This window comes from Glycine soja, chromosome 11 (assembly GCF_004193775.1).
Source record: "Glycine soja cultivar W05 chromosome 11, ASM419377v2, whole genome shotgun sequence".
NCBI lineage: Eukaryota > Viridiplantae > Streptophyta > Magnoliopsida > Fabales > Fabaceae > Glycine > Glycine soja.
The window spans coordinates 9,296,498-9,312,095 of NC_041012.1; the positions used below are offsets into that span (position 1 = coordinate 9,296,498).

Genomic DNA, 15,598 nt, shown 5'->3' on the forward strand with positions numbered 1-15,598 from the left:
GGCAGGGCACTTTTTCCCACCAAAGTCATTGACAATGCAAGAATTGGTTGTATCCAAGTTTCTCTATGAAATTAGACAAAAGATAGCCCACCAAAACCAGTCACTTCATAACAAAAAACATACACTGGTTCTTCCTTTGACAATAAACTTTCAGCCCTTTTGAGGCTGCTTTTCTATAAGTGCGTTTTCCTTTTTATTCCAAGTGACCAAACTCACTGTGTTTTCTTCTTCAATCTTCCCGGACGTTGGTAGCATCGCCTAGTGGAGGGGTCATGAGGGGTAACACTATAAATACGTGCTGCAATTATTAATATATTTTTTACATTCTTAAAATTATCTGTAAATTATGTAGCGATATGTTGAAACCACTATAAATGGAGTCAGTCTCATATTTCTCAAGTAAAATCTTAAATTTAACTCTTTTAGATAAAAAAATGTAATTGTATTTTTTTTAATTAAAAACGAACAACTAAATTTTCCAAAAAAAAATAGTTTTTGACAAAATTAGTAAATTTTTTGGACCAATATTAAAATTTCTTGTATAAGATAGTAACTAAGTATATCCTTTATTTTTTTTGTCTATATAGCATTATAATTCTTTAGACAAATGTGGCCAATAGTTAGACTAAATACTTTCAAGATTAGGTAGTGAAGTTATTACCAATCGGTTTCACCTGCCATTGTAATAGGAGGATCGTGTCAAGTAGTCTAATTGGTAGGTAAAATTTGTTTGTGTTTAGTACTACTATAAACAATTAGGGGCCATGTTTCACTTTAAACTAAACTAAGTGATAAATTTACCTTTCTTTAATGAAGTCGAGGGCAAAAGAAGGAAAAACAAAAATGACTTGATCAAACTTCAAGGATACTACACTTTTACCATTTAAACCAAATGATAGTAAATGATTTGTGAGATGCATCACATGACATGGGAGTTTGCTCTTGGAAGGGCATAGAAAAGAAATCAAGTGCACGAGTGGATGGAACTGTGTGCACCATTTGTCCAACAAAACTGGCATCTTAATCACCACTCTGTATTTTGTCACTATGTTCCATTCTAAACGGTGAAGGTCTCAGCTTTTAGACACTGCTATAAGATAAAGGGAAAAACCAAACTGATGTGCTTCTTTTAATGCGATGCATAAAGCCAACCAGCACAAAAGCTTCAAAGTTGATGCCTTTAAAATGCATGCAATACATTTGCATCATTATTGTTGATAGCATAATCTGCAATACCACATACCTCAGTTTGCCTCCATGTTTCTTGTCTTATCATTCTTTTCTAATCCCCAAGTTTTACTTTGAAAATACATTCTACAAAAGCTATGACATGATTTTCCTCCTTTTAATGAAATGCCAAAAACCACAGCAACTTTTTCAAAGGCTTCCAAAAGGGTGTGGTTTGGTTAGTCATGTGAGAGTGTGACTAGTCAAAAACTAAAAAAAAGGGTCTTATGAGGTTCATAGATTGTTTGTCAACAGAAGTACAACATAAATATACTCTTGTTCTTTTCTTTATACCATAGACCATAGCAGTTGAAAATAACATTAACCTGACGTATATTAAAAAAGGACAATGTGTTTTTGGAATTGAAATAGATATAACTGAGTGAGGCTGTTTGGATTTTGAACCACCAAACTTGGTTCAGCTTTCCAAAAGCTTGTCTGTGTGAGAAGTCTCATTCCATCAGAGTGGAGATTCTGCTACTTGTAAGCGCAGCTATGCTTTAAAATTAATGTATTTCGGATGTTTCTTCCTATTTTGACAATGTCACATTTATGAAACTTTGTCAATATCTGGTCCTGGCGTCTGCAGCATTTAATGGTTTTTTGGTGCATTTATTGTCAGTGTTTAAGCCAATTCTGACACTAACATGCATGAAATAAAGTGGCGCGATTCTGGTTCCAAGCAATTCAAGTTCATGGACCCAACAGTTTCAATTTCAAGTCACAAGCGCTCCAACAGGTTTTTGCAGACACAATTCGTGTCCTACTTTCAACATTTTCTATTCTTTCTTTTTCTAAGTTTGTGTCTCTGTCTCATTTGAGCAACTTTTTGTCTTTCTAAACCAAATAAATTCAAGAAAGAGTGGCAGTGACACACATCATCATAATCTTCTTCTTCTTCAGTATATTCACTTTTGAACCAAATGGTTTTTCAAATTATCCAGAATTTTTGCTTCTTCAGATATATGTTACTAAATATAGGTAATCTTACATTGTTTCACAAGATCATAACACTATATTAACCTAACAGTTTATAGTTTCTAATACTGAATCTCACATTCCTTGAATACATATAATCATTAGTAAGTAGTTTAAAAAAACAAGGTTCAATTCCGTTGTCTACAATGCCAAAATTGGTCCCATAAGGAAGTTTTTTGCAGGCTAACAGGATCAATGTTAACTTTAATGATGCTATGTGCTTCATTCCCTATTTTTGACATTTTTGTTAATGTTTGGCAGTGACCCAATGAAGAGGAGAGTCATGGGAGATGGATTAGGGAGCATCAGTGAAGCTTCTTGTCAGCCTGAAGTGGTATTTCTCCATCCGCCTCTCTCAGACCGTCTTTACCTTCTTGCTGCATATTTCTGAGCATTATATTGAGCATTTTCCTTTGATTTATTAGCCCAGATTTTAGTATTCTCATAAAAGAATGTCTTTCAGATCATAGAAGCAAATACTTATACTCTTAGTAATTTTCTCTTTCTTTTATATTACCAAAGGATCCGGGGGAACTAAAGCAAAACATTGAATCCAAGAAGAGGCAATACCATAATATGGATCTTCAAAGTTCTTTGACTCAAGAGGTACAGTTCGTAGTAGTAAGCTTATGACTAGAGTCGTTTTTGAGTATTTCTAGTAACATTAGAATTGTCCTAGTTAGACATGGCTTAGATAAGCCTTGAGTCAAAGAATTCAGTATTCATTTTTATTTATTTGCACTTGGTTGATAGCTTTTCATAATATATAGTTTTTGTATATCTGAAGATTCTTCAGCTTCAAAAACGACTACAGCAACAATTCGTGATACGGCGCGCATTAGAGAAAGCATGTTATGTGCCTTTTTCACAGGATGCTACAATAGAAAATTCAATACCCAAGGTACAGTTACATGGAAGTACAGTTTTACTGTCAATTGAAATTTTTGATCTTGCTTCTGACTAACAATTATATACATCTCTTGTGTAATTTTAGGCTGCAAAGGAACTGATTAAGGAAATTGGAATATTAGAATTAGAAGTTGTGCATTTGGAACAATACCTACTTTCTTTGTATCGGAAAAGATTTGATCAACAAATTTCAACTCTATCAACCAAGGAAAGAAGATTGGAATTAGCTTCAGACACTAATCAAGGAACATCCGCAGTGCCTGGAAATGATGCTATCTCTGACAAAGAAATTTCAGTTGTGCACTGTAGTAATGTCATTTCACCCAGAAATTCATCTGGGTTTAAGCTTAAGGAATGCAATAACCAGTTGGGAGCAGAAACTGGTTTAGACTCTAGTATTCATCGATGTCACTCCACACTATCTCAACGAACAACATGCTCAATTGAAGCTTCTCCTGGGAACATTGAGACCAAAGCTGTTGTTGACTCTTACCATTCTCTACCATTATCCATGTTGGAGGTAAAGTATAATGAAAACCAGAAAAGTGGTGGCATCCTTTTATTTCTTATGCATACCTCTCTAATATCTGGCTTCCAAAATTTATTTCACCAGCAAGCTCAGTATGCTAAATCAAGTTCAACCAGCCTGGCAGAGCATCTTGGGAGTAGCTATGTTGCTAATGTTCCAGAAACACCAAATTGGCTTTCTGAGGAGATGATTAGGTGCATATCGGCTATATATTGTGAACTTACAGAGCCACCTTCTCTTGGTCATAAAAATGCTCCATCACCTATTTCATTCTCATCTTCTGGTAACGAGTTATCTACACAGAGCCAGTGTACTAAGAAGGGATCACATTGGAAGGAGCATTCATCCTTCAATTTAAACTCCACTAACCCTTTCCACGTCAGAGGGTCCAAAGAATTTAGTGGACCTTATTGCTCTATGATAAGGATACAGCAATTATGCACAGATAGTCAGAAATTAAAAGAAATTGAGTACATGCTACGAAGGTTTAGGTAAACCATCTTATAGTGCGTATTTTTTATCTTGTTTTATTCAAATTCATAAGTTTCCCTTCTAAATGATCTGTTAGTTGGATGGAGAATACGATGAAAATTGTGCACCCCGATGTGTGTGATAGAATAACTACATATCCTACTTTCTTGCAGGTCACTTGTTTCTCGGCTGGAAGATGTTAATCCTAGAAATATGAAGCATGAAGAAAAACTTGCCTTTTGGATTAATGTGCACAATTCCTTAGCAATGCATGTAAAATTTCTAAATCTCTAATCTTCTTTATCTCATGCATTGTATTGCTCCAAATCAGTGAACCAACGCTATCATGTTGTCTGTCCTCCACAGGCCTTATTAGTTTATGGAGTTTCAGCCAACCATGTTAAAAGAATGTCTTCGGTACTGAAGGTAAGTTTCTCATTCATAAAACTCCAGGGAATTGGCTGGTATGTATGAATTTTTACTAAAATAAGCCAGGATATTTCAGGCCGCATATAACATTGGGGGACATACTCTAAGCGTAGACCTGATACAGAACTTCATTCTGGGATGCAGATTGCCTCGCCCAGGACAAGTAAATCTGATTTCCAGAATCTTCTGAGACTGCTGCATATTTCATTTTACATAGTAAAATTATTAGTTTAGCATAGATCAAATACTATTGTCCATACACCTTTGTTAACACAGTATTGCACCTTTCTTTTTCTACTAGTGGCTGAGGTTGTGGTTTCCTTCAATGACAAAACCAAAGGTTAGAGATGCAAGAAAAGGATATGCTATACATCGTCCAGAACCTTTATTACTCTTTGCTCTATGCTCAGGAAGCCATTCTGATCCTGCGGTAGACTTCTGGTCTTTTTGTACTTATTTCATATTTGTCAATGTTGATATGTACTCTGATACATATAATGAAAGAAAATATGAAATAACGGAACTAATTTAAAAATATTTATTTCACAACTCAAAATAAAACTTTTCAACGGAATAAAAGGTCCACATTCACAATTTAATCAGTTAAAACTTATCAGTAAGAATATAAAAACGAGTTTCAGCTCCAAACAAATATTGTACCGGTATTATAATTGAAATTCCAATGAGAAACATAAAAATAAATCATGTTCAACTACATATCTCAAATAGCATATGATAAAAACAACATAAAACCCTAAGGTCCGATGTCACATCCAATCAGAGCATAATGTCCTCTTGTAGGTAGCATAAGGTTCTCCATAATCATTCACTTAACTATCTTCTCCCACAAACATAAGGTTTGAGATAATCACAAGATCTAAGCACAAACAATACACAAGGAGTGAGTTATCACATTCATAAACATGTAAAGATAAACAAAAGCACATATATATAATATAAGTATAACAAGTTTAACTTAACACAATTTACATCATTTTACCACTCATTGCGTAACATCACTTGTCCCAAGGATTTAATCACAAAATCACATTCCGCACCTTCACATTAATCACGTGATCAAAACAACACATCCCAAGTACAACACAACATCTCACACTCACACAATTCATTACCCACCATCACGTAACAAGTCACAATAATACACAAACGTTATGCAACAAATTCACTAAGACTTAATCATATATATAATGTAGTGTCATGTCATTGAAAAACCTTATTGGGCGCCTAAGAGTATATGATAAGACAAATCACACACCGGTAAATCATGTCACTCTCAATAGGTAAAATCATTGGGAGACCAGTCATGATCACGTTGTTTTACGAGAATGTGTCAACCATGTGAGATCGACACAGGCTTAAAGGAGTACTCAAACCAAATGTATTTACCCCTAAGGCCTAGACTCCGAAGAGTCTGACAGGACCTTTCCCTCCTGATTCAGGTTCAACCCAAAAAACATTTTAACATGTAGACTTTATCTATGAACTATACAAAACACACAACTTCTCAATTGTTTTCAAAATAATTTTAATTTGTCGCGTTTCAAAGTGATTAAACTAGTTGAATTCCCACAATGAATCCTATTACAATACTCGTCACGCATTAAGTCGTTGCCCTTAAAGATTCTTACAATCGTGTGATTGTACGATTCATAGCTCACAACTCAATACGTACAATATCTCAATACACATGTATCTTACAATTTAACACATACTCAATTTATTACATACACCCAATCTCAATCACAATGTTATAATCCCCAAAAAATATGTTATCACACCTCATGAATCATATACATATCACACAATATTAATATATACATGACACAATCACAGACTTTACCTATGAATAATGCAATACACAAACTACTCAATTATTTTCAAAATCATTTTAACTCGACATGTCTTAAAGTGATTCAACTTGTTGGGTTCCCACAGTGAAGCCCAACACAATACTCGTCGTGCTTAACTCGTCACTCTTAAAGGGTCTAACAATTGTGTGATTGTACAATTCATAGCTCACAACTTAATGCATACAAAATTTCAATATGCATGTATCTTACAATTCAACAAATACTTAATTTATCACTTATACACAATCTCAATCACAATTCATAATCACAATATAACAAATTATCATACCTCATGAATCATATTCACATCACACAATTTTAATATTTACATGGCCCAATATATATATATATATATATATATATATATATATATATATATATATATATATATATATATATTAAATCAAACTATATTATTTTCAATTAAAAAGAGTTTTTACAATTATTAAATTAAAATTATATCAAAATAAATTACTACTAAACATTAATTTTACAACTTTCTTTAATTTATTATTTTATTACTTTTATTATTAAATGTATATATAACATGTTGATTATCATTGTGGGAGGATACATGACAAAGACAATAAGTTGTATAAAATAAGCAATTAAAGAGAAGATTATTTAGAGTACAGTTCACAATCTTTAATAAAGTGCAATTGATGTGCGTGGTGTCAACGCATGTAATTTCGATTTGATTTAAAAGTTTATTTTAATATAACATCACAATGCCTTTTTCGATCCACCGCAATATGCAAAACAAACAAAGAGGGATCTTTTTTTTTCTTTTGACCATTTATTCTTTATCAATTCAGTTTCATCAATTCATGCTAATTAGAAAAACAATCAATTTTTAGGGTTCGCACTCAATACAAGAATACATCAATTTCGTATCGGAACATCAATTGACCGTCAAACATATATAATTTTCAGTTATAATTGTAAAGATAAAATCAAAATTGTAGAAACACCCCAAAAATCCATCCTAATTAATCTTCTACGGATCCCTATACATATTTTTTCTTCTCCCCAACTGTGAATAATCCATCTTTTACCTCTAAGCGGACTCCCTTGTAAAGTTCAACATCCATAGTGGTGTTTCTAGCAGTTCCCTAAGATTCTTTAAACTTTTTCTTTGGTTGCTCTACTAGGATTTTCAAGCGTTAGAGAGAAGGAGAAGTGATTGGAGCCTCAATTTTGTTGTTTTCATACGAGGGATAGTTCTCTCTCTATAGGAATTATTTGGCAAATCCAGCAGTGGAAATGTGCAAAAATGAGTTCTGAAGATGATGTTCAAATTTGAGAACGATCCAACAATTAACAATTTCTTAATTGTAGTTTTACTATCTCAAATTTGGGTGTATATGTGAGAAAAGAGAGGATTTAGGGAGAGGAAAAAGGGAGAACAAATTTGAGAGGAAGAAAAAACTTAGAAACGTGTAATAATTATAAGAACTTAGAGACGTGTAGTAATTATAAGAACTGACCTAATATGTCTTTATTTATAATTAGGATTCCAAGTCTATTATTTATTTTTTTTTATTTTTTTATTTCATAAAAGAGAGTTTTATTTTACTCCCCATTAAATAAATAAATAAAACATCATTTTTATTTTCTAAAAACACATATTTATTTTAAATATCATTATTTTAATTAATAAAACTATTTCGTCTTATTTATTTAATTACAAAAAATCTCATTATTTTTCTAAAACATTGTTTATTTTTAAATAAAACTTTTTTTTAATTTATTTTAAAAAAAAACGGAATGTTACATGTACAAATCTACATTTTTTGCTGATTTACCTCTTCTCCTGGTAAGTCAAGGAAATAGAAAGTCCTATCTCTAACGATGTAGATTTCCAAATTGAAACATTGACTATAGGTCTGAATATAAATGATTTGAATAAACGAAAGTTTTCAATAATAGATATGACTTAAGATTCTTGCATTTAGATAGTTACAGCCTTCTTAAGATTAATGTTAAAAATAATAGACATGACTCTATACTTGGCATATATGTAGCTTTCCAAAGCCCCCTGCCCTAAAGAATTCCTCTTATTGGTCATTTTCAATAATCTCACCTGGTTTTGGTTGTAACCTTCTCAGGTACGTTTGTACACATCCAAGAGAGTCTTTGAGGAGTTACTATGTGCCAAAGAGGAATACATTCAGTCCACCATCACCATAAGCAAGGAACAGAAACTAGTTCTCCCAAAGATGGTTGATTCCTTTGCAAAAAATTCAGGTCTAGGAGCATCTGATTTGGTGGAGATGGTTAAGCCTTATCTACCCGATTCTCAAATGAAGAGCATTCAAGAGTTTCAATCAAAGACAAGCTGGAAAAGCATTGAATTAACCCATCATAACTTCACTTTCCATTACTTGATTTCAAAGGAATTAGCTTGGTAATGGAATGCCTTGGTAGGATTCATCCGTGTATGTATGTGGGTAGAATAATCGTCTGTCTATCCATATCTATCCAAGACTTACATTTGATGGTAAGCACTGATGTAATGTGCAAGAAAGAAATGTGTCTGCCTCAAAGCATAACTGGTGAATAATAATTGTCTGCCTAGTGACAATCTGGAAATTTTGGGAGCATGGACTACAAAAGTTTTGCTGCATAACTCTAGTTTAAGGTCCCTGTGTTTAAGTATTTTACCATAGCTATATTGTTTTTCTTTTTTCAATTGAATGTATATTCTTAATTCTTTTCCTCAGCATCTGCTTTGTCTGATGGAACAATCCTGAACAATTTTTCTCACTGTGCTCAGTAGAAATCTTTATTGCCACCCAGCAATACTAAGAAGCACATTCTTGTGGCCTTTTGATCATACAGCATGAAAGGTGATAAGAGAATCATCGGGAAAAAATCATTTACTCCAAAATTTTCTCAAATTTTAATTGTTCCTACAAGTTATTTAGATAGAACCATGGTTTCTCGTTTTTCTTTATGGAGAGAAATTAATAAATTTCAATCTACTTTAAAATTTAAATCACATTACAGATAACATTATAAACTGATGAAAGTGTTAGAGTACTGAATTATTAACTAACCATAAACATAATAGGTAAAATGTATCTAAAATATGTCCAAGAACCCATGCAAATTAATCCTTCAGAGAAACACATAACATGTAGGTGCAGCAAAACTACGCAGGGTGAAGGATGGTTCTTGTTGCATGTCTTGGTCTGCATGTGTCCTTTATCCACAAACTGCTTGGCATGAAGGCGAAGGAGTCTCAGCCTCTAAAAACTGTCTTAATTACATCTCTTCCAAATACACTTCAATGAAAAACAAGTCTTCCAAATAGTTTTGTAGCAGTACTATAACTCCAATTGGGAGATATAATGTTTTGCTTGATGGTGAAGGGAGAAGGGAGGAAGGGATAGGTCACGGGTTCGAGTTCCCCCACTAAAAAAAACTAACAAATTAACCATTAGCATCTGCTGATAAAAAAAAAAACAATAACTCAGATTGACTAGAAATCCAATTCCTTGCTGCAATAGATCTAGTGGCAGATCTAGGACTCGGAATCAGTGGGGACAATTTATTTTAAAAAATAATAATTATTACCATCATGGTTTTAAATTGTGGTTGTGATTGCAATTGCAGTTTTAGTTTTGTTGCCATTCTTGATATTGGGGAAAAATATGGTTGACACAACTGCAATTGCATTTGTGATACAGTTGCATTAAGTCCCAAAACCTTTACATTGTGACTTTAATTGTGGTTGTGGATCACAATTAAAAATCATGATTATCATTTATGTGAGTGTTATTTCATGTATTTTCTTTGCAAAACTCACATTTGAACATTAGTTTTTATCGTACAGTAGTGCAATTACTCAATCAAGTGAAAAAGTTAAAAAATGCACAATTTCATGAAGATCTAATGTTATTTTTCCTTGATAACAACAGTGGTACATTGATCACGCTATGATCAACCAAGAAGGCCATGGTAAATCATTAGGGTCCTTGTCATTTCACAACATCTCAAGCTTTAACGCTAGGATTATGATATGGTTGTGGTGGATATCACCATGACCGTAGTGAGCTTAATTAAAAAAAAAATATCTTTAGATGTCTAATTAAAGTAATTATCTTTAGGGATCTAATTGGAATATTTATTTATAGTGCACCTAATTAAATTAATTATCTTTAGAGATCATATTAGAATATTTATCTATAGTGTGCCTAATTAAAGTAATTATCTTTAAGAGTCTATAAATAAGAACTTGGAGTTTGTACTTTGGGGATTTGAAATTCATTATACATTTTACGAACAACAATAGCTTTTGAGAGGAGAACTACATCGGGAACAATTGGGGTCCGAATGTGTAAGATTTTTCGATCTTTTTTATTTCTAATGCAATATTGTATGCTCTTTAGTTATTCTATAACCATGGTTGGCTAAACCCCTTGGAACTCAAATTGTGATGTAGTTGTACCTATGTACTCTAGTTCATCTTTTTAGTAAAGTTCTTCAATGTTATTCAATTAATTGTATCTTTTTATTGTTTTCACTTTTATATTGGAACTAATCACTTTGATTATTAGTTAATTGCATGTTTGTGACCATCTTCTCATAATTAAATAACTTATAGAATGATAGGATTCATAAAGCTTGCATGACCAAACTGGCAGTATGAATCTCATTTTTACACACTTCTTTATTATTTATCATTAACCCTAAATTAAATCCCCAATGATCAATGCAGTATTTATTTAGGGGAAAGAGTATTTTGAGACCTTGACCACAGACTGATAATTAAAATAAGAGGTATTAGACAATTATGAAATCATAATCCGAGTCACTTTTTATTCATACATATTTTTTCTTTAAAAATATTGTCTTGTCTTTAGTTTTCTCAATGCAAACATAAACAATCTCCAACTCAAGATAAAAATCCAAATTTATTTAGTTTATGCGATTTAGATTATTTGAGAACACAACTAGTCTTTAGGATACGATATTGAAACTTTCGAGTCCACTGATACTACAACATAGGATACATTTGTCCTTAACGAGTACATATTTCACGCATCAATCATACATATGAAAATAAAACAAGAGATGAAATAAAATGTGCAATTGGATAAAACAAAAAATATATAGCGAGCTAAAAAGAGAGCAAAACATAAGAAAGAAACTATCCAATGAAAAACAAAATTTGACAATGGCTGAAAAATTGGGGTATATACATGTATTTTTCTCATAGTGGGTGCATTTGCACCCTCTCAATCCTACATAGGTCTGCCTATGATAGTATCTATAAGCATGTTGCATTGGATGGTGGTCTTATGATCCCTATATGGCAGAGGATCCACTTTTAGTGGCATTGGCTAGTTAACCATCAAAATATATCCTCAACAATCAACATCACTTTGAATTTCATAAAGTTGCTTCTGTTCTTTGAAAGATAAATACAGTTTCCCATTCAAGCATGTCAGAGTTGAATATACTGCTTCTGCTTTTGAATGGGATCTATCACCAGAAGTAAATACATGAATGCCATTTTCCACATATATCCAACTGCAACCAGCAAGCTTCTTAGCCTCGTGTCCTCTCATTTTCTTTCTTATTCTTCCCATCTCATCCCATTTCCCTTTGGCAGCATACGCATTGGCCAACTGCACATATCTGGACCCATTATCTGCCTCAACTTTCAATAGTTCCTCTTCTGCCTGTTTGACAAGTGCTGCATCGCTGCTCATCTGACAAGCGTTAAGAAATGCTCCCCAGATTGTAGCATCTATCTTTATGGGAATCTTCCTCATGAACTCTACTGCCTTTTCTAGTTGATTAGCCCTTCCATACATATCCACCATACATGCATAGTGGTAAATCTCAGGCAATACGTTGTAATGTTCCATGGACATAAAAAATTGCTCTCCTAGTTCTACTAATCCACGGTGTCGACAAGCTGATAGAAGTGCAACAAAAGTGACTGCGTCGGGCTTGACACTTTTATTCAACATTTCCTGAAAAAGCTCAATTGCTTTATTTTCAAAACCATGATGAGCATAACCAGCTATTATGACATTATATAAGATTGCATCTCTATCACTATCAGTAACTAGTCTGAAGAGTTTCTCGGCATATGCAACATTCCCACATTTTGAGTACATATCAACCAAAGAACTCAGTAATTTCTTATCCACCTTAAATCTCATTCTCAAGATGTAAGCATGAATTTGCTTTCCCAAACTAAGGTCAGCCTGTATTGCACAGGCACCAAGAATACTGACAATGATCATTGCATCAGGAACTAGTGCTTCTTTAGTTCTAAACTCTCTGAAAAGTTTGAAGACTGCTTCACATTGTTGTGATTTGACATAGCCAGAACATAGAGCTGTCCATACAACAGAGTTTCTTTCCAACAGTGAATCAAAAAGCCTTTGGGCTTCTGTCATGTTACCCTGAGATGAGTAGGCTGCAATCAACGACGCAACTGCAAATGGACTTTTAATCCCAATTTTTGCATAGACTAACTCTGCATATCTTATATTCCCGCACTTAGAGTAGAAGTCAACAACGCCACTGCTAATAAATTGATTTGAACTATAACCCTTTTTTAACACCCAAGCATGGACAGACTTGCCAAGTTTTGAACATTTTAGAGCAGAGCAGGCATTCAAAACACTTGCTAAAGTGTGTTCGTTGAAATCAATACCATTTTCAATCATCTCAACAAAAAAGGTAAGTGATTTCTCCATATAGCCATTCTGGGAGTATCCTGCAATCAATGTGTTCCAAGATACAGTATCCTTTAATTCAGGATTTTTCCAAAATACATTTAAGGCCATGTCCATCTTTCCTTCCCTACAACAAGCTGCAACCATTGCATTCTTAGAAACCAAGTCCACCATCTCATCACAACTGCCAAATAAATTGCATGCTTCTTGAAAGCAGCCACATTTGGAGTACATGTCTATGAGAGAACTCAAAGCAAACTTACTTAAATCATTTGCAGTTTTCACCATATACGAATGCATCTGTTTTCCATAACACAGCACACGTAGTTTGGCAGCAAGGTTAAGCATGTTTGTGAGAGTGATCTCATCAATCCCAATTGTGTCACGTGCAGATTGCATTCTAGTAAACAAATCAAGTGCCTCAGTCTCGTACCCATCTGAACCAACATAAGCAGACAACAGGGAATTATAAGAAACCAAATCTCTGTGAGAGGCAGAGTCAAAAAGGGCTCGCGCTTGAGTCAAGTTGTGTGCTTTTATGTAAGCCATGATTATGGCATTCCAAGAGAATACGTTTGGATGGGGCATTTCATCGAACAGTTTGTGGGCCTCTTGTAAAAGGCCATGGTTGGAATAAAGGTGAATGAGTTGATTACAAGTGAAAATGCTTGATACCAAACCAGATTTTATTGCTTGGACATGGTCAAGGTATACCATAGCATCTCTCACTCTCAGGGATCTAATTGCCATTGCCACTTGTTTGTTACTTCTAGGACCAAAATAAAAAGGCTAACACCATTCAAAAAATTTGGACAAACAAAAATATTGAATTCATCAAAAACATCAAAACATTGAATATATGTGGTGACGTTCTAGGTTTGCTTTGCATTTTAATTTACGCTCCTATAATTTATGCATGCATATCAAAAGAAATGGGAATAAAGGTGCACGTGAACTTGTGTGACTTTCACATTTGGCACCGTTTATCGGAAGCATCTCTTCCCAATCAAAAAAAGCTAAGTACAACAATAATTCATTATTACAACTCAGCTTATGATGGGATTCATCAAAATAGATGAAATTAATTGTCATGGATTTAAATTTAAATTGTTTAAAATAAAATCAAATATTTGATCAGTCTGTTTAAACTTAAACAAAATTATTTTAACTTTTTTAAGAAGCAGGATTTTCTTATAAATAAAAGTAGAAAACTCTAAAAAAAATAGACAAACACCTTAAAAAAATAGAAAATTATTTATTTTATTAAAATATTTTGTAATAAGCTTAAACAAACGGCCTCATAATATTTATTTTATTTTATACTTTTCTATATCACGTGTTATTAAATATTTAAATATGCTTGATTATTATTTGTTTTTATACTAAAAAACCTTTTTTTTATTTCTCACAAGTCATCTTTTGAAAATAATTATGCTCCAGATATGGTTGAGAATTAAAGATGAAAGTGAGAACTCAAACTTTTTTTTTGTGCTTGGGGTATTTTGTTGCCGAAAGACATAGATTAGTCACTAAAAGTGTAAATTTATTTTAAAAGTTCACTTATTCTAATATATATATATATATATATATATATATATATATATATGAACTTAAAAATCAAATTCTTAATCATATACTACTTAAGAAATATTATTATGTATTATCCATAATACATCATGTTGATTGCGGGAGTTAAAATTTTGATAGAGAAAAACTTACTATTTCTATTATGTAAGTCGCATTATTATTTTTAAAGAGAATCTCATTGGTTAAATCATAATTTCTTTAATAAAAGATAGGATATCTCTTAACATAGATATAAAAAGTTATGATAAAAATTGAGTTATGTATTTAACATTAATAGACAAATATTTTACTAATATAATATAGGATATAGTTGATAAATAACATTATCCTTTAAACATATTATTAAGAGTTTAATATTTAAGTCAATATATATAGATAAACATATGTTAAAAAATATTAATTTCTTAAATAAGTTTTTGTATTTTAAAAAAATAGTCCTTAAATCTTGAATAAGATACTCAAATATCTTATTTCATAAAAAGGACAATTTTTTTTTTAAAAAAGTTCTCAAATGTACTATTAAAATTCATGCAAGTAGAAGCACCATTTTACTCTAAAATAGCTCATCCAGTGCGAAGAGATTAGTTAGATGCGAAATAAGAAGGATCAGATACATCTAGTTAAAAAAACACATGTATATATAAATATATATAATATTAATCTTATTAAATACAAGACAAAATATACTTTCTTTAATATTTTATGAACTCTAATAATTTACTAAAAATGTAATTTATATTCATTAATCATTATTTTAGGTCCTATAAATTATGAGACATTATTTTGTCTTAGGTTAGAAATCACAATATGTTTTTTAAATCACTAAATCAAATACTAATCTAGATTATCATGAAATTTTACCCACAAAAATCAAATATAAAATATTCTTGTTAAAT

General features: G+C 32.4%; 2 protein-coding genes across 4 annotated transcripts; one reads left to right on the forward strand and one right to left on the reverse strand.

Moving 5' to 3' along the window:
- Positions 1 to 927: 927 nt before the first annotated feature.
- LOC114375134 lies at positions 928 to 9,250 on the forward strand. 3 transcript variants are annotated; one of them, XM_028332884.1, is made up of 12 exons: positions 928 to 1,710; positions 1,850 to 1,966; positions 2,467 to 2,539; positions 2,728 to 2,811; positions 2,993 to 3,106; positions 3,200 to 3,634; positions 3,728 to 4,134; positions 4,288 to 4,387; positions 4,481 to 4,540; positions 4,620 to 4,706; positions 4,845 to 4,973; positions 8,523 to 9,250. In XM_028332884.1, the coding sequence occupies exons 2-12, from the start codon at positions 1,875 to 1,877 to the stop codon at positions 8,823 to 8,825; spliced, it is 1,884 nt and encodes a 627-aa protein (XP_028188685.1). In that variant the 5' UTR covers positions 928 to 1,710; positions 1,850 to 1,874; the 3' UTR covers positions 8,826 to 9,250. The 3 variants fall into 3 exon arrangements, with proteins under 3 accessions (XP_028188685.1, XP_028188686.1, XP_028188687.1); XM_028332885.1 differs by having other exon boundaries at positions 928 to 1,966; XM_028332886.1 differs by lacking the exons at positions 928 to 1,710; positions 1,850 to 1,966 and adding an exon at positions 2,014 to 2,208.
- A 2,311-nt stretch (positions 9,251 to 11,561) lies between these two features.
- Positions 11,562 to 14,107, reverse strand: LOC114375239 (putative pentatricopeptide repeat-containing protein At3g18840). Its single transcript, XM_028333011.1, has one exon. It carries the CDS (start codon positions 13,863 to 13,865, stop codon positions 11,787 to 11,789), a length of 2,079 nt encoding a protein of 692 aa, XP_028188812.1. The 5' UTR covers positions 13,866 to 14,107; the 3' UTR covers positions 11,562 to 11,786.
- Positions 14,108 to 15,598: the final 1,491 nt, after the last annotated feature.